The sequence below is a fragment of the Aythya ferina genome (assembly GCF_964211825.1).
Source record: "Aythya ferina genome assembly, chromosome: W".
NCBI classification, from domain to species: Eukaryota; Metazoa; Chordata; class Aves; order Anseriformes; family Anatidae; genus Aythya; species Aythya ferina.
This window is the reverse complement of record NC_140313.1, coordinates 10,596,817-10,619,459: the sequence shown is the minus strand read 5'-3', so window position 1 is coordinate 10,619,459 and position 22,643 is coordinate 10,596,817. Positions and strand designations below refer to the sequence as shown.

The 22,643-nt window shown below is 45.4% G+C and overlaps 2 protein-coding genes across 2 annotated transcripts in view; one reads left to right on the top strand and one right to left on the bottom strand.

Moving 5' to 3' along the window:
- The window catches only part of LOC311426281 (uncharacterized protein), a 312,708-nt gene that overhangs the window by 145,466 nt on the left and 144,599 nt on the right, over positions 1-22,643 (bottom strand). The window lies entirely within an intron of this gene.
- The window catches only part of LOC311426255 (microtubule-associated protein 1B-like), an 85,241-nt gene that overhangs the window by 42,208 nt on the left and 20,390 nt on the right, over positions 1-22,643 (top strand). Inside the window, exon 3 of the mRNA XM_084502468.1 lies at positions 11,812-11,894. Coding sequence (XP_084358594.1) covers positions 11,812-11,894 — 83 coding nt within the window. The remainder of the gene's footprint in view (positions 1-11,811; positions 11,895-22,643) is intronic.

Below are 22,643 nucleotides of genomic sequence, written 5' to 3'. Positions count from 1 at the left end.
CCCCCTTTGCCTCACTACCCAGTATGCTGTGAATACCATTTATTTTGCTCTCTGCTTCTCCTTCTCATCTCCCCTCCTGGCATACACCTTCATACTACCTGCACTGTTCACTCCATCCTCTCACCTTCTGGAACTTTTTCTGTATATCTGGCCAGACTTTAATCACAAAATGAACTTTAAAGAGCCTTTAGGCTACCGAGTCCTCAGGATTCATCCCCGAGTACTTTCTAATTCTGACCCCGAGTCTCTCATAGGATTTCTATGTTGTGGGATGTTACTATTTCAGATGGATAAGCAGATATTTCTGCTCTATCGGAATTACTCTCAGTCGGGGGAGGGGGGGGGTTAGTTCTTTCCCATTCTTGCATAGCTGCCTGGCAAATCATTCCCCTCCTAAACATTCTTCTCCAGTGAATAACATACCCAAGATTGACATTTCCCCCCCAGGAATACAAATTAGGCCTTAGAAATGGATTTGACTGCTCTGCTAGGCCCTCAATTAAAGACTTCATTTCCTTCTTAAAACTCCTAACCTTTCTGCTGGTAAGGGGGGAGTGGCACTGGCCCTGCACGGCCCTACCGGGACCCCCCGCCTCCACTCCTGCTGCTCTGCGCTCCCCGGCAACTTCTCCAGGGACAGCATCAATTGCAGTCCCTGTCTCCCCTCCTGGAGCAGTTGCTGCTGCCTCCGGTGCAATATTAGGATTATAGGGAGCATAACTTGATTCCTCCTCTGAAAATGGAACCTTATTGTTTACGTATAAATTTCAAGCCTGAATTTTCATCGGACCCGTATTTTAGCCAAAATACTGAAGTTCCTTTTATTAGCTTTTTAGGCCAGACAATTACACAACGTCAAACCATTTTTAAATATTTTTTCATATTTTTTAATCCTTTTCCCTAGCTTTTGGCTTGTTTTTCCAAAACCTTATCATTCTCTCCAAAGGGCTATCTTTAGGCACAATGCCGGGGTCTCTAACCCCACACTGCTGACTCTTGGAACCCTTAATCCCCATCTCTTCCAGACGTGCTGCTGTGGACTTTACCACCCACAGGGTACCACACGCCTTCACCTAGGATTAGGACAGAGGTGGGGTGTACTGCTGAGCACCTCAATTCACCGTGCTCGGGGTACCGTACACCTAAGGGCCCAACCCCCCCGAGACTCTCTTTCACTTATCTCTCTTTCGCTTTGTCTCTCTCCAGCCGAGGGGACTTTGTTCGTCCCCTCATGGGACTACAGAACCTCACGGATCGGGACTCCACACTCGCTTCGCACTAAAAGTGCATCTCATTCACACTCCACACAAGTCTCCCGAAACCCAACCCGAGGCAAGATATGGTAAAGTTTCCCTTACCTCGGTCCGTGCATGGCTTCCCAGTCTGGGTTATCAGCAGTAATCCCCGTGCCTGTTCCCGATCTGGGCTGAACTATATCTGGGCTGTGTCTCTGTATGTCTGTGCTGACCTCCCTTCTCCCCAGTGCTTCGCAGAGTCTGTCTTCAGATTAACAGTCTCAGTCCTTTGCCGGCCATACCGAGATGACCCACCACCCCCGATGGCACCACTGAAATCAGCGGGGTGCACCTTCCTGTCTGTGGTGGCAAGAGATCTTCGGCAGGCAACAAGATTCCAGACGAGCCCCCAAATTGTGAGAAAAATCTCTAATAATTTTCTTCAGACAGGATCTTCTGTGAAGCTATTTTATTCGTGATTGCAATGGCGGGCGTCCTGTCAATCAGGAGCACATTTTAGTAAACAAATCATAACCTTTTATTCCCTATTACCCGATGCCTGATCACCTCCCCTGTTTCCTCATTGTCTGAGTACTACAGGTTCACAAGCTACTCGATGCTCCTCTTTACCATATATGTACAATTTTTGTTTTTTTCAACCCTTTAATTTTGCCTTTCTCATGTTTTGAGAACTCGTGATCTTTGTTTTGCTGTTCTCATAATGCTCATCCTGTTTCTCTCAAGCTTCTACCTTATTTTGGAACAGTGAGGCCTTCTACTGTCCACTTATCTACTTAGCATTTCTCGTTATTATGACTACACAACTACCTTGGAATACAGAAAAGTAATTCTCTACTGCAAAAACACAACTTTGTTTCTCACACAAATACCCAGAATATGAAAAACACAACCAACTACACATGTACTAACTTATGAAACAACTCTATAGAGAATGTTAGGTTTCCCGAGGAAGCACTCGGTATAACCGAGAGTTCAAATCTTACCCAATAGGAGTCCCTGTGGGGGGGGGAAGAGAGGTTCAGCCCATCAACTGATCCCCGAAGTCAGCGATGTCCTTACAACTTATCTGTGATGGTGTCTTCCCCTACATTTTCCTTCTCTTGAGCCATTTTTATACTATTTTCTTACTTTTGTGTGGAGCTTGAGTGACTTCAGTCATACGTGTCTTTGTTGATTGGTATAAATTTTTCTCGCATTTGTTTAAAGGTATAGGCTCAGAGAAATTCAGAGCCCATGCTCAGTGAGGGGTGGTCGCACCTTGGAGGTGAGTAGCTTTTGGGATGGAAATGTGTTTTGGCATTATAATGAGATTGTAATGAGCAAAGTTCACCCAGAGGACATGACTCGGTTATCAGTTAGACCGAGGGCTACCAATACCTAAGGTTGCAGGCTATGTTGCCAAGGAGACTATCAGGGAACAGATTCAATGCCTAACTGTCATATTTCACCCTGGAAATTTCTTCACCACTGAACCTTCTCTTAAGATGACAGGTATCCTTACACAATAGGTTTGAGGCTCTGGAGCTTGAGGAATGGGTAGGTGAGGATGTGGTGGAAGGACCACCCATGAGGTTGTCTAGGGCAAGGAATTTTACTCCATGCCTCAAGACTGCCTCCACCAAGAAGGAAAGAAGGGTAGCTGTTGTAGGCAACTCCCTTCTGAGGGGAACAGGGGGCCCCATATGTCGGCCTGACCCTATCCATAGGGAAGTCTGCTGCCTCCCTGGGGCCTGGGTCAGGGACATTACCAGGAAACTTCCTGGCCTGGTTCGCTCCTCCCATTATTACCCCTTAGAGATAATTCAGGCTGGCAGCAATGAAATCGCTGAGAGAAGCCTGAAGGCTATCAAAAGGGACTTCAGGGCATTGGGGCGGTTACTGGATGGAGTGGGAGCACAGGTGGTGTTTTCCTCTATCCCTTCAATGGCAGAGAGGGATACTGAGAGGACCCAGAAAAACCAGCTGATCAACACATGGCTGGTGCCACTGCAGGAATTTTGTTGTGTTTTTTTTTTGACCATGGGGTGGTTTACTTGACACCTGGCCTGATGGCTGCAGAAGGGTCCCCCCTATCTCAAAGGGGGAAAGGGATCCCAGCCCAGGAGCTGCTGGGGCTCGTTGAGAGGGCTTAAAAGCTAAAGAGGGCTAAAAGTTACAACTAGGTATGAAGGGGGACGGGGATGAAATGAGGCTTGATAGAGATGAGCCTGGGGGAGCAATGCCAGGGTTGGGGGTGAAGGCAATGGCTCAGTTGAAGTGTATCTACGCTAATGCACTCAGCATGGACAACAAACAGGAGGAGCTGGAAGCCATTGCGTGGCAGGCAAACTACAACTTAGTTGCCTTCACTGAAACGTGACCACTCCCACAACTGGAGTGCTGCAATGGATGGCTACAAGCACTCCAGAAGGGACAGGCAACAAAGAAGGGGCGGTAGCGTGGCTCTCTATATTAGAGAGTGTTTTGATGTTGTTGAGCTCGGGGCTGGGAATGATAAGGTCAAGTCCCTATGGATAAGGATCAGGGGGAAGGCCAACAAGGCAGACATTCTGGTGGGGATCTTTTATAGACCACCAAACCAGGATGAAGAGAAGGATGAGGCGTTCTATAAGCAGCTGGCAGAAGTCATACAATTGCCGGTGCTTGTTCTCATGGGGGACTGTTGTGGTTTAACCCGGCCGGCAGCTAAGCAGCACACAGCCGTTCGCGCACCCTCCCACTGACCAATGCCCAGCCTATCCCCGAGCAGCCGGTCCCCCCCACCCTGGCCAGTCCGCCCATATTAATTGTTCAGCATGACGTCAGATGGTATGGAATACCCCTTTGGCCAGTTTGAGTCAGCTGTCCTGGGTCTGTCCCCTCCCAGCTCCTGCTGCACCCCCAGCCTGCCTGCTTGCAGGACAGTGTGAGAAGCTGAAAAGTCCTTGGCTTAGTGTAAGCACTGCTCTGCAACAATGAAAACATCAGTGTGATATCAACATTATTCTCATCCTAAATCCCAAACACAGCACCCTCCCAGCTACTAGGAGGAAAATTAACTCTATCCTAGCCAAAACCAGGACAGGGACTTTATCTTCCCGGACGTATGCTGGAAATACAATACAGCCCAGAGGAAGCAGTCTAGGAGGTTCCTGGAGAGTATGGAAGATAGCTTCCTGACGCAGCTGGTTAGTGAGTCTACTGGAGGGGGTGCCCTGCTAGACTTACTGTTCATGAACAGAGAAGGACTGGTGGGAGATGTGGTGGTCGGGAGCTGTCTTGGGCAGAGTGACCACAAAATGGTAGAGTTCTCTATTCTTGGGGAAGTCAGGAAGGGGGGTCAGTAAAACTGCTACCTTGGACTTCTGGAGGGCAGACTTTGATTGTTCAGGACACTGGTGCGGGGGGTCCCTTTGGAATAGTCCTGAAGGGCAGAGGGGTCAAGGAAAGCTGGACGCTCCTCAAGAAGGAAGTCTTAAAGGCCCAGAGGCAGTCTGTCCCAGTGTGCCGTAAGATGAGCTGGCAGAGAAGAAGACCCACATGGTTGAACAGGGAACTTCTGCTGTGTCTCCAGGTGTACAGGATCTTGCTGGGATGGAGTTAACTTTCCCTGTATCAGCTCATACAGTGCTGTGCTCTTCACCTGTAGCTAGAACAGCATTGGTATCACACCAGTGTTGTGTATACTGCTGAGCAATACTGGCACAGCATCAGGACTCCCTCTAACCCCCCCAAGAGCCAGCAGGCTGGGGGTGGGCAAGAGGTGGGGAGGGAACATCACCAGGGCAGCATGCACCCCCAGCCTGCCCACTGGCAGGACAGAGCAAGAAGCTGAAAAGTCCTTGGCTTAGTGTAAGCACTGCTCTGCAACAACGAAAACATCAGTGTGTTATCAGCATTATTCTCATCCTAAATCCCAAACACAGCACCCTCCCAGCTACTAGGAGGAAAATTAACTCTATCCTAGCTGAAACCAGAACAATATCCACCCCTTATTCCATACCATTTATGCCATGCTCGGGTCCCACAGTTTCCATTATAATATTATGATAATTAATCACCAATTTTCATATATGTATATAAAATGTCCACTGAGTTTGTGTAGTCCATGACTGACTTTGGGCTCCATATGTCTTAACAATCTTTCAGGGCAGATCAGATGGTGTGTGATGTTGGATCGTCGCATGCTGAAGCCTGTTCTGGCTACATCACACAGCTATGCTTGTCCAATTCTATTAACATTCATTCATTGTTATCTACATGACTGTTAGTGTGATACCATTAATAGGACATATAGCCATCATAGTAGTGATGACATACAGTATTATATAGCAATTAACATCATACAGTTCAAATCATATACTATTCTCTTCCCAAGTCAAATCCTCTTCAGGTACATATCCGATTTCCCCATTCTTCTGCATTACCCACCAAGTGTATCCAGGTCCCTAAGCAAAAGCAATCCCAAGGTTTGCCTTTGCCTGAGACAGGAGTAGCCTAGAGTGCCTTCCCCAGCATGTTTTTTACGTGCACTACAGGAACTTTATCCCCTTTTACAGTATATAACAGTTTTGATTGGGCAGGTCAAGCTCGATTGTCAGATCCCCTAGCGTCGACTAACCAGGTGGTCTTTGCCAAATGTGTGTCCCAGTTTTTGAATGTCCTAGCACCCATTGCCTTCAGTGTAGCCTTTAACAATCCATTGCATTGCTCGACTTTCCCGGAGGCTGGTGCATAATAGGGGATGTGATACACCCACTCAATACCATGCTCTTTGGCCCAAGTGTCCATAAGGTTGTTTCGGAAATTAATCTCATTGTCTGACTCAATTCTTTCTGGGGTGCCACGTCGCCATAGGACTTGCTTTTCAAGGCCCAGGATAGTATTCAGGGCAGTGGCATGGGGCACAGGATATGTTTCCAGCCATCCAGTGGTTGCTTCCACCATTGTAAGTACGTGGCGCTTGCCATTGCGAGTTTGAGGGAGTGTGATGTAATCAATCTGCCAGGCCTCCCCATATTTACATTTCAGCCATCGTGCTCCATACCAAAGAGGCTTTGACTGTTTGGCTTGCTCGATTGCAGCACATTTCACAATCATGATTAACCTGTGCAATAGTGTGCATGGTAAGGTCCACCCCTCGATCACGAGTCCATCTGTATGTTGCATCTCTGCCTTGATGGCCTGAGGTGTCATGGGCCCATCGGGCTATAAATAATTCACCTTTATGTTGGCAGTCCAGGTCCACCTGAGCTACTTCAATCTTAGCAGCCTGATCCACCTGCTGGTTGTTTTGATGTTCTTCAGTGGCTCGACTCTCAGGTATGCAAGCATCTACATGGTGTACCTTTACAACCAGGTTCTCTACCCGGGCAGCAATATCTTGCCACAATGCAGCAGCCCAGATGGGTTTGCCCCTGCTCTGCCAGTTATTTTGCTTCCATTGCTGTAACCACCCCCACAGGGCATTTGCAGGATAACTAAATTGTCAGATCATGGGGATCTTCTATTAACAGAGCAATTGGATGTTTTACTGAATGTAACCTTATGTATGCGTTCCTGTTAGGCAAGGAAGAAGAGCTACTAAAATAAAATTAATTACAAAGGCTAATGCCAGAACTGGATGCTACAGAGGGAGACCTGCCCTCTTTCCCTTTCACAATATACAGTCTATCTGCTTTCAAATAAGTACACCAAAAAGAACAGATGTTAAGAAAACTAGCTTTCTTTAAATGAATTAGATCATTAGCCCCAAGTCTCTAGGCACTGTCACACACAAGACAATAGACAGCAACCCCATCTCACATTTTGAGAATATTCTTTTTTTCCCCCCTTCTTATTTACTTTCTGTCATTTGATTATAAGCTTATATGCTTATATAAGCATGTGTTTATATATGCAGAGCTTCCCCAGAGCAACAAGAAATGATGCATTGAAATTTGAGCTCAGTGAGCTCAAGGCAAGGAGGATAGGTGCAGGCAGGACAAGGAGGAGGAGGAGTGCAGGAGGGGTGCAGGCAGGGGCTGTGTGGGAAAGGCTGGCTACCCACCCACTCAGACTGCCTTGACACTGCTCTTGTTTTTTTCAGGAATGCAGTTTACGTGGAAGGGAAAGCTATTCTGGTTTTCAGACTAATTACCAGTTTCTCAATGACAACACAGCTGATAATTAATCTTACTGCAGTTCTCACAGAAAGACATGCTGATAAAGAGTTGCCAATTACTGTGAGAAAAAAAAAGTCAAGAGTAGTGTTGTGTTTTTCTTGCATCAAATCCCAGTCAGATGAATACCATTACTAAATACACAAAGTATGAAAGCCAATGGGCTGTGAGGCTGCACTAAAATTGCTTGCATATTATTCATCCAGGAGCTAGATGTATTTTGCATGTCTGTTCACTCTTGTTGCCTATCATTGCTTTTTACAGTTTGTTAGGGGATCGCGTTGTTTCCCCTAGCAGAATGGATCTCCCCAGGCATCCAGAGTTCACTCAAAGAGTCGAATCTTAATTAAAGCACCAAGAATGTAATGGTACCCATGTATCAGTGTTATAAATGAAGTCTCAACGCAATCTGAATTTAGTAATATTTATAAAAAATATTTATAAAAGGTATAAAAGGCAAGTCAACAGCACTGGGTGTGCGGGGAGTCTATGCTCCACCAACACGCACACACAAACAGCAAACTTTCTAAATATACAGAACATTGCTTTTACATACTAAACCCAAGTATGCCTATACAATCAGGAAAGGTAACAAACAATCCTTTAAGTTCCATGACTTAACAGTCTCCATTTTTCATTCCTTTTCTTGATTACAAACACAGGAGAATTCCAGGGCTAGTCGTGGGAACAATACATCTTGCTTTAAGTTGTTAAGCAATTCGGTCTTCAGGCCTTATGCATCCCGTTCTTCCCAGATCGAAGAAAAGCATATCCATCTCCTTTTCAAGGCCAATAGGCCTGGGTCAAAAGGCACGGTCAGGTCAACAGGGGGCGTAACAGAAAAGGCCTGCGATGGCAGTAGTAGTGGGGGAGCCGATGGTGTAGGGCTCGTTTACTGATCCGACTGCTTCACCATCAGCCCCCCTGCCGCTACTGCCATCGCAGTGCCTTTTGACCCAGGCCCTATTGGCCTTGAAAAGGAGACTGATATGTTTTTCTTGGATCTGGGAAGGTTAGGATACATAAGGCCCGAAGACTGAGTTGCTTGACAACTTAAAGCAAGATATATTGTTCATGAGGAATGGAAAATGGAGACTGTTGTTTTTAATCAAGAAAAGGAATGGAAAATGGAGACTGTTAAGTCATGGAACATAAAGGATTTTTTGTTATCTTTTCTGATTGTACATATGTATAGGCGTACTCGAGTTTAGTATTTAAAAGCAATGTTCTGTATATTTAGAATGTTTGCTGTTCGTGTGTGCGTGTTGGTGGAGCGTAAACTCCCCTCACACCCAGCGCTGTTTACTTGCCTTTTATAAATATTACTAATTTCAGATTGAGTTGAGACTTCGTTTATAACAGGAGGATGGCTTCTGTTATTAGTGCAGGCTCTGATTTGGTGCTGTCCTTATTGAGCACCCCCCCCTTCCCCCATCGGTGCCTCCCAGGCCCCCCAACACAATGCCGCTCACTGTTGCTCAGTCACCACTACATACCAGGTTCAGGTGATGCAGAGCTCATTCTGTGGCCTAAGGTTTCACTAAATTTACTCTACTAATGTGAAACAATAGCTACCTGAATTCTTTACATACTAGCAGCTTGTTTCCCTTTCTAGTTTTTGTAAGTAGGAGAAAGATTAATCAGTACAGCAGGGCGGTGGGGTAAGTATCCAACCATCCTGATAGGGAATTTCTCACAATGTCCTGGTATTAAATAATATTAGGGAAAGGCTGAAAGGGGAGTTTTAACACCATAGTTTTAATTAACCTGGTTCATTTGGTATGTCTGGGCACGTGGGATTTACATAGGATGCTACCTGGCTTGAGAGTGCTCCCATGATGCATGATGGGGAGCACGTGTGTGCCATGCAGGACAGTGCTGCTGCTGGTGGGGAGTGGGGGACAACCCCTGTTATTTGCTAATTTCACAAATTGTGTTTGACAGTGTGGGAATAGAAATGTTGTTTTTGCAGAGTTACATTGTTTAGAAGGAAGGAATGTGGTACTGAGATATGCTTACAGTGATAAGAAAGCTTAGCAGGCGACCTTGTAAAATGCAGACAACCAGTCTCCTTAGGACAATTAGGTGAAAATCGCGGTGTTAAGTCAAGTCAGATAAGTGAAGAAACATTACCACTTCAAGCAGTAAAAATGTCAAAAGAAATTTGAAATTTAACAGGCTGGTAACTGAAGGCCATGCATTGTTTGTGAAGCATCAGATAGATTGTGAACCTGGATTACCCACTCAGTGGGGAAACAGGGGAGGGTCCTGTCATCAAAAAGTATATAAACTGTGTTTTGGAACTAGTAGATGCGCTCTCTGCTGCTTGTGGGGCGCCCGCCATTGCAATCACGAATAAATTACTACTTCACTGAGGTCCTTGCCTGAGCCTAAGTTATTGGCTACAGAGTGTTTCTCACAATTTGCAGTGCAGGTGTATGTTGCAAGTATTCACTTTGCTTCTTGTAGGGGAAGTTTGCAGCCCGTGCTGGCTTTCCAGCTGCTGTGGCTAAGCTGCTAATAGTTCCTGGAAAACCTTATTTAAAACCACCTGTTCATGTTACAGGACTGTGTAATCTCAGGTATATCTGTGGTGTAGATAAGTCCATAAAAATACAGGGCCATACGCTCAGCTGGTGACAGTTACTCTAGTCCCTGATCCACACCAGCTCAGTGAGACCAAGGTGAGTAACAGGGAGTCCTCCTGTCAGGGAGAAGAGGCAGGGCCCATTGCTATTGCTAGTTTTTTGTTTTTTTTTTTTTTAATTGCCTTGAATTTCTGGAGTTTCTGGCCCCTAGGGCTGTTGTATGAAAAAGCAGATCCTTTCCCCAGTGTGCAATAATCCAATTCTCACACACTCAGGAGAGCTATTGCTCTTATTTAGGCCTGGGTGCTCGTTGGATTTTCCACAAGTCAAGCACACCTGTAATAAATGACTGAGTCCCAAATAGGATTGCAATTAAAGTTTACAATTTATTAAACAAATGGAGGCAAGCAAACAGCGCTGGGTGCGCCAGGAATCTCTGCTCCACCAAGACGCACACCTATTACATCAGGCGGCTGGGTTTTATGCTCCTAGTCTAATACATATTCATTACTACTTAGAAAAGGCAAGGTTATTATAATTAGTTCCTGGAATCCGAACCCTCCCACTGGCACATACGTATCAGTCTCCGGTGGTCCCTCTGGGGGTCTTGTGCTGAAGGCTTGTAGTCTTTCTCCCAGGCTTTGTTCTTCAGTTGTCCTTCAGCTTATCTCTCTCCTCATTTGGTAGTCTCTGGGCCAGATGTCAGAGACTTGTGCAGTGTCTTGTGCAATAGTCAGCAGTTATCTCAAAACCCTTCTTTCTCTTATCTCCTTCGAGGGGGAATGGGAAAAAGTTGCGCCAGGGGAGTTTTAGTTTGGATGTTAGGAAGAACTTATTTACCGAAAGGGTTGTTAAACATTGGAACAGGCTGCCCAGGGAAGTGGTGGAGTCACCGTCCCTGGAGGTGTTTAAAAGATGTTTAGATGTAGAGCTTAGGGATATGGTTTAGTGGAGGACTGTTAGCGTTAGATCAGAGGTTGGACTCGATGATCTTGAGGTCTCTTCCAACCTAGAAATTCTGTGATTCTGTGATTCCTAGTCTCAGGCCTGGGCATCAATGTTAACCCTTCAAATCCCCTATTGACACGAATTGCTAGACCATTCCTTTGCAAGATACAAGAACTATATATATTAACCACTCTGTTTTTCTTAGACTTGTGGTTACACAAGGATATGTAAGACCGAAGGTCACATTTCATCATATCATGCGGCCCTAGCATTGTTCCATATTGACACGAATCAGATGAACACATTTCACACACCTAATGCCAGTTTCTTGATTAAATGTATCGTCATACTTCTTGGCTCCTTTTCAGGACCTTCTGTGCATGTCTTCCTTTCTTTGGGGGTCCTTGGTGGTCTTTGGTGGTCTTTTCTGATGAAGTACCCTAACCCTTTTTAATCCATATATGGTCACATGTCACCTAAGGACAATTTAAGGCTACTTTCTCTTGCCAACTTTCTATTGTTTCTTACAGAAGGAGTATTTTGTCCCAGATCAAAGGGAGCTTAGGTTAAATGATAAACATTCTTTTTGGTCCTGTACTACATAAATGATACTTGATTATAGGGACGTTTATTTAAACATAGACAATACCTCTTCTTTTCCAAGGGAGAGTTTGTTCCATTACAGGACAACATGATAACATATTTCTGAAGACATGAGCCAGTTCAGCTGCTGTGGCCAGTGTGTGATGCTCTTGGTTACCAGAGAGCTACTGAATGGTGGGACATATAGCTAGCTCATGGAAAGTGCTGTTTTAAACCATGCTGGATGGCTGGTTTAATTTAAATTTTCTTTTATTTTTTTTCTCTCTGTGCTTGCAGGTCAGAAAATTCTTCACCATACAAGTAATGTCTTAGAAACTGTAGTCCTGATCAATCCCTCAGATGAAGCAGTTAGTACTGAGGTAAGTCAGTCAGAAATATTTCATTGCATGGACCATACTGTTACTGTAAAAGTCGATCAAAGAAGTTCTCTTAAGACTCAATTTGGAGTTTTAGAAAGCAGGCATTCTTTAATTGCTGCGCCAGACACACAGGGGATCGCTCCACCTAGTGTGCGTGCTGAATTGTTCAAGCTACGGGAGTTATATACAAACAGAATACACATATTCATTAGATTTCCAAGAAAGAATTAACATATTCATACCGTTTCCCTACTCATTAAAATATGTAAATGTACCGGATGCATGTGCATTTGTTTCTACTGGTGGTCTTTCTGGGTCTTCTGGTGGTCATCGATAGTCAATTTAGGCATGCATACTAAGATAAGTCATTTACATATCAAAGGACCTATGCATACCATGAGTTCCTCACCTATTCTTTTTCAGACACATCCTCCAGGCCTGGGTTATCTTGACCTCCTCCCCCATCCTGGGACAGAGTTCTGTATGGTCTTATAGATAAGGCTGACTAGTGGGTAAGGTGACGCTAGAGATACAGAGTTTCTAGACTTCCTTCTATCTAACTAAACATAGTAAAGGTTTGGCTCATCTGTTCATAAAATATTTCAGATTTGGTTCTATTACTCTACCAGGGAGAAAACCATATGTCCTTCTGACTCAATATCAACAGGAGCTGCATTAAGTGGACAGGATGAGAGCAGGGCCTAACTATGGATGAAAAGGCACGTTAGGAGCAAATATCATCAAAATCATCAGCCATCCCTTGATTTTTTTTCTTCCTGGTTTCCCAGACTCCTGGTAAAATGTCAGCGGTGTAGGATAGAAACACACCTCTGATCTCAGTGCTCCTTTCCTCATAATGCACCAAATTTCCTTTTGCTGAAGTGGAGGCATCTGTGCTGAAACTGCATCTGCTTTTCTTCTGCTTTTCTTCTGCTCATCCATTGCCTGGTAGCTCTGAATGCCTATTTTGCACATGAAAAAGAGCTTGAAAAAAAACTGGTTGCCCTGAGTCAAATTGAGATCTTTGAGAAGAATTACATCTATGTGATGTGTCCTTCAAAATGTACGTGAAACGATCAATAGACTTTGGAGAGTGCCCCAGAAGAGAATTGTCAAATCCTCATTAACTCACTAGTGATGCAGTGAAAACTCAATAACCAAAGTTATTAAGCAGGTATTCTTTATTATGGCACCGTGTGTGTGTGGGGATCGCTCCGCCAAATACACACACCAAGGATGTGCAGTGTGCTTATTAGTGGGATAAATACATATTCATTTAATTTCCCGTAAGTGTCTTGCATATTCATCAGGTCTCTGAAGAATCATTAACATGGGTTCCTGCCCCTGTTCGCATGTGTACTAGAGTCCTTGGGTGGTCATCCGAGATACTCTGGTGGTCTTCTGATGAAGGCCAGAAGTCTTCCTCGCTGCTAAACTTCTGACCTTTCCTTTCTTTGACAGACTTCAGCAGTCCAAGCCAGTTCTTGCTGGTGCCATTATCTATGCATACACTCTTTTACTCCCTTAACTTAGGGGTCGTTAACATATAATTGCCTTAGCTAAGACCTACGGAATCAACATCCTTTACCTTGTTCCCTGTCTCAAGTCCCCCCTTTTCTTTATCTTAAGCAAATTCTTTTGCTTATAGCACTCCTTGATTCAAAGTTTTCATAAAATTCTTACCAGTTTTTACTTGGTGCTTGATTTGGTTACACTTCCAGGTTTCATAATCATCTAGGCCTTTTATACAGCACCAAAATACATACTGTACCAATACACAGGTTAAGAATACTAATAAAAGCAAGATCAATATTCCTACAAGTAACTGCTTAAGCTAAGAAAGGTTCAGTAACCAAGAAGTCATTTTCTTCCATAAATCTCGAAAACCCCACGAGGTGTCACCTTGAACTACATTATGGAAGATCTTGATCTTTTCCAGATATTTTCTGAGATCAGTCTCAATTCATCCTGCCTCATTTATATACATACAGCAACTAATATTTATTAAAGTGCATACTTCCCCTTGGGAGGCTAATAAAAGGTCTAGAGCCTAAAATGTTCTTATTGATTTGTTCTAGTTGCTTGCCCCAAACTATAATGTTATAAATTAAGTCTCATTTATAACACCATTCTTGTATAGCAGCTCTCCTCCTGATCATTCCCATTTCTTTCCCTGTAAACAACATACTTATAGACATAATTCCCTTCCCCAAGAGTATAAGTCAGGTTGTAGGAACTGGTCTAATTGTTCAGCTAGGCTGTTGGGGTCCTCGAATAAAGACTTCCTCTCCTTCTTAAAAGTCCTAACCTCTCCGTTGGTAAGGAGGGGGTTAGTTCACCTAAGAGGATACACAGTTAGTGTTAGCACTGTTAGTATCAGGGAAGGCAAAATTCTCAATATATCTTCTACCTTGTTCTAATTCTTGCCAGAGCCTAGAGTACGATCCTTCTTTAGGGACAGTGTTAATTACAGTCCCTGTCTCCCTTCCTGGAGTGACTGCTGCTGCCACGGGTACAATAATAGGATTATAGGGGGCATAACTTGTCTCCTTCTCCGAAAAAGGAATCTTCTTGTTTACACATAAATTTAAAGCCTGAATTTTCATCAGACCCGTATTTTGGCCAAAATACTGCTGTTTCCTTAATTGGTTCTTTTGTCCAGACTGATACACAATATTTAACCTTTTTTTTTTTTTTTTTCTTTCTTTCACAATCCCCTCTAATTTTATGTTTCCAATTTCTTACCATTCTTCAGGAAGAACTATTGGTAGGCACTCCCCCAGGGATATCTCCCTGTCCCCTGGAACCCATATTTCCCATTTTTCCTAGCCCTCGTCAGTATGTTGCTACAGAAATTTCCCTTCTGCAGTGTACCACACACTAACATTCCGATTCTGAAAAATGGGGGTGTACTGCCAAGCACTTCCCTGTGCAAGGGTTACCGCACACCTATGAGTTTACAAAATTCCCTGGTGTACTTCCAAGCACTCCCCCATGCAAGTGTTATAAATTAGACCACACAATTTACTGGTCAATTGAAATTATTTTATTAATCAAGTAAGCAGACACAATCAAAACAGTCCTGGGCGGCTGGGGAGTCTCCGCTCCACCACGACACGCAACTTCCCTTTCCAGTGTTGCTGTTTTATAGCATTCAAGTTCCAGCTTGTCGAGACCTGTCGACTTGTCGACTTGTCGAGACTTGTTCTGAGGCTGCGCAGTCTGTTGTTTGTTGGTCTTTATTCTTCCTCCGGTGATCACGCGTTGTGCTTGTGTTCAGGTGGGGGCAAAACAGGATGTCTTGCGGTGGGTGGGTGGTATCTTACAGAATCTTTGTGTTAACAAGGATGTTTACCCAACCCCCCTTCTCCATTTGTCCCCATGTCACAATGCCGTGAGTTGTGAAACCTTATCTCCTCAGTAGATTCTTTGAATTCTCAAGGACAATGAACAAACCCTCTACTAATTTATCACACAAGGGTTACCGTACACCAAATTTCCCTGGTGTAGTGCCAGCACTTCCCTGTGCGAGGGCTTACCATACACCAAATTTCCCGAGACTCTTCCTTTCTCTCCTTTATCTCACGCTTCGTCCGTCTCCGGCCACGCCCATCACGGAGCCACGGAACCGCGGATCAGGACTCCACACTTGCGTCGTACAGAAGTATGTCTCACTCGCACATCACACAGAGTCTCACCCGACCCCCAAGGCAAAACTTAATATTTCTTACCTTGGTCTGTGCACAGAGTTACCGGATCGATTCTTAAAAACCCAGAGTGCCTACCTTCTTCCCTTCCCCACTACTTCACGGATCCTGCCTCTTTAACCAGTCTCGGGCCCTCTGTCAGCTTTCCGCAGAACCGCCACTGTCGATGCACAGGACCTCTGAAATCAGCAAGGCATGCCTTCCTGCTACTGCGGCGGTGGAGCTCCCCAGTAGGTGACTGGATCCTGGACGAGCCCCCAAATTGTGAGAAACACTCTGTAGCCAATAACTTAGGCTCAGGCGAGGACCTCAGTGAAGTAGTAATTTATTCGTGATTGCAATGGCGGGCGCCCCACAAGCAGGAGAGAGCGCATCTACTAGTTCCAAAACACAGTTTATATACTTTTTGATGACAGGACCCTCCCCTGTTTCCCCACTGAGTGGGTAATCCAGGTTCACAATCTATCTGATGCTTCACAAACAATGCATGGCCTTCAGTTGCCAGCCTGTTAAATTTCAAATTTCTTTTGACATTTTTACTGCTTGAAGTGGTAATGTTTCTTCACTTATCTGACTTGACTTAACACCGCGATTTTCACCTAATTGTCCTAAGGAGACTGGTTGTCTGCATTTTACAAGGTCGCCTGCTAAGCTTTCTTATCACTGTAAGCATATCTCAGTACCACATTCCTTCCTTCTAAACAATGTAACTCTGCAAAAACAACATTTCTATTCCCACACTGTCAAACACAATTTGTGAAATTAGCAAATAACAGGGGTTGTCCCCCACTCCCCACCAGCAGCAGCACTGTCCTGCATGGCACACACGTGCTCCCCATCATGCATCATGGGAGCACTCTCAAGCCAGGTAGCATCCTATGTAAATCCCACGTGCCCAGACATACCAAATGAACCAGGTTAATTAAAACTATGGTGTTAAAACTCCCCTTTCAGCCTTTCCCTAATATTATTTAATACCAGGACATTGTGAGAAATTCCCTATCAGGATGGTTGGATACTTACCCCACCGCCCTGCTGTACTGATTAATCTTTCTCCTACTTACAAAAACTAGAAAGGGAAACAAGCTGCTAGTATGTAAAGAATTCAGGTAGCTATTGTTTCACATTAGTAGAGTAAATTTAGTGAAACCTTAGGCCACAGAATGAGCTCTGCATCACCTGAACCTGGTATGTAGTGGTGACTGAGCAACAGTGAGCGGCATTGTGTTGGGGGGCCTGGGAGGCACCGATGGGGGAAGGGGGGGGTGCTCAATAAGGACAGCACCAAATCAGAGCCTGCACTAATAACAGAAGCCATCCTCCTGTTATAAACGAAGTCTCAACTCAATCTGAAATTAGTAATATTTATAAAAGGCAAGTAAACAGCGCTGGGTGTGAGGGGAGTCTACGCTCCACCAACACGCACACACGAACAGCAAACATTCTAAATATACAGAACATTGCTTTTAAATACTAAACTCGAGTACGCCTATACATATGTACAATCAGAAAAGATAACAAAAAATCCTTTATGTTCCATGACTTAACAGTCTCCATTTTCCATTCCTTTTCTTGATTAAAAACAACAGTCTCCATTTTCCATTCCTCATGAACAATATATCTTGCTTTAAGTTGTCAAGCAACTCAGTCTTCGGGCCTTATGTATCCTAACCTTCCCAGATCCAAGAAAAACATATCAGTCTCCTTTTCAAGGCCAATAGGGCCTGGGTCAAAAGGCACATCCAGGTCAACAGGGGGCATAACAGCAAAGGCCTGCGATGGCAGTAGCGGCAGGGGGGCTGATGGTGAAGCAGTCGGATCAGTAAACGAGCCCACAGCTCCCTCACTATCTGGCAAACCACATGTTTCTGACTGTGGTCCCACATGGCTCTTTAAGGCCTAAGAGACTGCTCGCCAGGTGCCGAGCTTAACGTTAAGCTGCTGAAAGTGAAGATAACTTTTTAAATAAAATAACAATGAAGATGTGGTAGAGTTGGGATCTTCTTTCAGATACGTACTCTTCAGAGGCTGTTTTCTACTTGTACTGAAAAAATTAGTTTTTCAGCAGAGATTTAAGTCAAATCTTCCTCGTGTAGCCTCCCTGGTATGAGAAGGAATTATTTAGAACAACTGATTGCTTAACAATAAATATATAAATTTGAAATGATGGATTGTTAGGAGAGATGAGGTGATTATGTCACCTTCATGGAGATGGAGCTTGAATGCAATATCTACACGTGGAGTTGTTCCGGATGGACTCTTCTCATTGAGTTTGATACATGGATAGCCTTATTCTGAAAACACCATTCTGGTTTAACTTAATTCTTCTTGAACAGAGGAATGCTACACTTGAGATTTGTACCTTACCTTAATCAAAATTATCAAATCAAAATAATCAAAATCGCCACTTGCCAAGGTGATCAGCCGAGGGGCAGACGCATTCTGCAGCAGAGTGGGGGACAGGCAGGGCTTTTTTTCTGGCATCAAGCCCACTTGAGGGAGCCGCCAGGACCCGGCAGCCCTACCGAGGGAGGCTGACGAGGCATAGGCAGAGCCAGCAGCATCAGCAGCGGGCCATTTAAATCGGGCGCCACTGCCATTTCACAATGGATGCGAGACACCCCAAATGGGGGTGGACCCCCTTCCCTGTTGCTGTCAGGCGGAGGGAGGGGACCTAGGAGTTGAGGAGGAATGGAGACAGGTCCCTGCTTGACATCGAAGGCGATGCCCCCCCTACCGGCCCCACCTTCCCAGGTGCCCTTACACAACAGATTTGAGGCCCTGGAGCTTGAGAGACAGGTAGGTGAGGATGAGGTAGAAAGTCTACCCAGGAGCATGCCTAGGGCGAGGAAGTCTGCTCCATGCCTCAGGACTGCCTCCACCAAGACAGAAAGAAGGGTGATTGTTGTAGGCGACTCCCTTCTCAGGGGAACAGAGGGCCCTATTTGTCGGCCTGACCCTACCCATAGGGAAGTCTGCTGCCTCCCTGAGGCCAAGGTCAGGGACATTGCCAGAAAGCTTCCCAACCTGGTTCGCCCCTCTGACTATTATCCTCTTTTGATAGTCCAGTCTGGCAGTGATGACACTGAAGAGAGAAGCCTGAAGACTATCAAAAGGGACTTTAGGGGACTGGGTCGGTTAGTGGAAGGAGCGGGAGTACAGGTGGTGTTTTCGTCTATCCCTACGGTGGCAGGGAGGGGTACAGAGAGAGCACGGAAAGCCCACCTGATAAACACGTGGCTCAGAGGCTGGTGCCAGCACAGAAAATTTGTTTTTTTGGACCATGGGGCGCTTTACTCAGCACCCGGCCTGATGGCTGCAGATGGGTCCCTATCTCTAAGGGGAAAACGGATCCTAGCCCAGGAGCTGGGGGGGCTCATTGAGAGGGCTTTAAACTAGGTAAGAAGGGGGACGGGGCTGAAACAAGGCTTGTTGGAGCTGTGCAAGGGGGAACAATGGCAAGGCCAGGGGAGAAGGCAATGGCCTGGCTGAAGTGCATCTACACTAATGCACACAGCATGGGTAACAAACAGGAGGAGCTGGAAGCCATCATGCGGCAGGCAGGCTACAACTTGGTTGCCATCACGGAGACATGGTGGGACCAGTCTCATGACTGCAGTGCTGCAAAGTCTGGCTATAGGCTCTTCAGAAGGGACAGGCAGCACAGAAGGGGTGGTGGTGTGGCTCTCTATATTAGAGAGTGTTTTGATGTTGTGGAACTCGAGGCTGGGAATTGTAAGGTTGAGTCCCTATGGGTTAGTATCGGCGGGAAGGCCAACAAGGGAAGCATCCTGGTGGGGGTCTGTTATAGACCGCCGAACCAGGATGAGGAGACAGATGAGTTCTACAGGCAGCTGACAGAAACTGCGAAATCGTCAGCGCTTGTTCTCGTGGGGGACTTCAACTTCCCTGACATATCCTGGAAGCACAACACAGCCCAGAGGAAGCAGTCTAGGAGGTTCCTGGAGAGTACGGAAGATAGCTTCCTGACGCAGCTGGTTAGTGAGCCTACTGGAGGGGGTGCCCCGCTAGACCTTCTCTTCACAAACAGAGAAGGACTGGTGGGAGATGTGGTGGTTAGAAGCTGTCTTGGGCAGAGTGACCATGAAATGGCAGAGTTCTTCATTCTAGGAGAAGGCAGGAAGGGGACCAGTAAAACCGCTGTATTGGACTTCTGGAGGGCTGACTTTGAACTGTTCAGGACACTGGTTGGCAGAGTCCCTTGGGAGGCGGTTCTGAAGGGCAGAGTCCAGGAAGGCCGGGCACTCTTCAAGAAGGAAATTTGAAAGGCTCAGGAGCAGATCGTCCCCATGTGCCCAAAGACGAGCTGGCAGGGAAGAAGACTGGCCTGGCTGAACAGAGAGCTGTGGCTTGAGCTAAGGAGAAAAAAGAGGGTTTATAATCTTTGGAAAAGAGGGCGGGCCACTGAGGAGGACTATAAGGATGTTGCGAGGCTGTGCAGGGACAAAATTAGAAAGGCCAAAGCTCATCTGGAGCTCAGTCTGGCTACTGCTGTTAAGGATAACAAAAAGTGTTTTTACAAATACATCAACGTAAAACGGAGGACTAAGGAGAATCTCCATCCTTTACTGGATGCGGGGGGAAACTTAGTGACGAGATGAGGAAAAGGCTGAGGTGCTTAATGCCTTCTTTGCCTCAGTCTTTAGCAGCAAAACCAGTTGCTCTCTGGATACCCAGTACCCTGAGCTGGTGGAAGGGGATGGGGAGCAGAATGTGGCCCTTACTATCCATGAGGAAATAGTTGGTGACCTGCTACGGCACTTGGATTTGTGCAAGTCGATGGGGCCAGATGGGATCCACCCGAGGATATTGAGAGAACTGGCAGAGGAGCTGGCCAAGCCACTTTCCATCATTTATCAACAATCCTGGCTATTGGGGGAGGGTTTATGAAAGGCAGGTCCTGCTTGACGAACCTGATCTCCTTCTATGACAAAGTGACACGCTTGGTGGATGAGGGAAAGGCTGTGGATGTGGTCTACCTTGACTTCAGCAAGGCTTTTGACACCGTTTCCCACAGCATTCTCCTCAAGAAACTGGCTGCTCGTGGCTTGGACTGGCGTATGCTTCGTTTGGTTAAAAACTGTCTGGATAGCTGGGCCCAAAGAGTCGTGGTGAATGGAGTCAAATCCAGTTGGAGGCCGGTCACTAGTGGCATTCCCCAGGGCTCGGTACTGGGGCCAGTCCTCCTTAATATCTTTATTGATGATCTGGATGAGGGGATCGAGTTCACCCTCAGTAAGTTTGCAGATGACACCAAGTTAGGTGCATGTGTCGATCTGCTCGAGGGTAGGAAGGCTCTGCAGGAGTATCTGGATAGGCTGGACCATTGGGCTGAGGCCACCTGTATGAAGTTCAACAAGGCCAAGTGCCGGGTCCTGCACCTGGGGCGCAATAACCCCAAGCAGAGCTACAGGCTGGGAGATGAGTGGTTGGAAAGCTGCCTGGCGGAGAAGGACCTGGGAGTATTGGTGGATAGCCAGCTGAATATGAACCAGCAGTGTGCTCAGGTGGCCAAGAAGGCCAACAGCATCCTGGCTTGTATCAGAAGCAGTGTGGCCAGCAGGGCTAGGGAAGTGATTGTCCCCCTGTACTCGGCTCTGGTGAGGCCGCACCTCAAGTACTGTGTTCAGTTTTGGGCCCCTCACTACAAGAAGGACATGGAGGTGCTCGAGCGAGTCCAGAGAAGGGCAATGAAGCTGGTGAGGGGTCTGGAGAACAAGTCCTGCGAGGAGCGGCTGAGGAAGCTGGGTTAGTTCTGCCTGAGAAGAGGAGGCTCAGGGGCAACCTTATTGCACTGTACAGGTACCTTAAAGGAGGCTATAGGGAGGTGGGGGTTGGTCTATTCTCCCACGTGCCTGGTGACAGGACGAGGGGGAACAGTCTAAAGTTGCGCTAGGGGAGGTTTAGGTTGGTTATTAGGAAGAACTTCTGTACTGAAAGAGTTGTTAGGCATTGGAATGGGCTGCCCAGGGAAGTGGTGTGATCACCATCCCTGGAGGTCTTTAAAAGACGTTTATATGTTGAACTTAACGATATGGTTTAGTGGAGGACTTGTTAGTGTTAGGTCAGAGGTTGGACTCAATGATCTTGAGGTCTCTTCCAACAATTCTGTGATTCTGTGATTCTATGAAAATTGATTTTTCAATGTTGGACAAGGCTTTTGAAATATTTTCAGAGTGTTTACTCAACAGTGCATAGTCTTACAAAAGTTTTGTTTAGTTTTGTTCTTCAATTTAAGTTGAATTTAGCCAATAGAAGTATACTGAATATATGGATTTTTCTTAGCGTACAAGTAAGTCTCCCCCTGGGTGGAAACAGGAATTATTACTAGCTGCAGTGACGATCAAGTAACAAGAATCTACTTTAAAATAGTTGAGATTTTAAAATGCAGAAGAAGGTTATTTCTCGGTAGCAAACTACTTTGAGGCATTAGGCATCCACATAATTTTCTAATGTTTTTTGAAAAGGTCTTTGGCTGCTACACTTTAAGAAGTTATAGTGCCCATACTTAGTGATATCATGAAATGTAAATGATTCATGTGACTGTATCTGAGTGCCTGAAGTTCAAGTTTATGTTTATGGTGAAGCAGAATCGTGATTTGTGGCTGTTAATTTCCAGTGATGCTTTTGCAACTGAATGGAAAGTCATGCTGTATATTGGAAAATAAAGAACGACCTTCCAAAAACTGTCTGACACATGTAGTTGTTCCTCATTATCATGTGTGAAACAGTTGGCCAAGACTGTCCTGATACAGTACTATTAAAATTCACCAAGTTACATAAGAAATGCATTTGTTCATGAAAATATTATTTTTTCATTCAAATTTTATTCTCTTCTGCTCCTTGTTCTTTTATCCATGTGTTTTTTATTCATTAGGTCTTCTCTCTAAACTCTTCTTGTGCCTCCTTTTTTCCCTTTTGCTCCTTGTAACTTGATAATATTTCAACAGTCCTGGGAGACTGGTGCAAAATATGTTTTAAATTAGGCAAGGTAAACTGCATGTTCTCAGAGAAATATAGA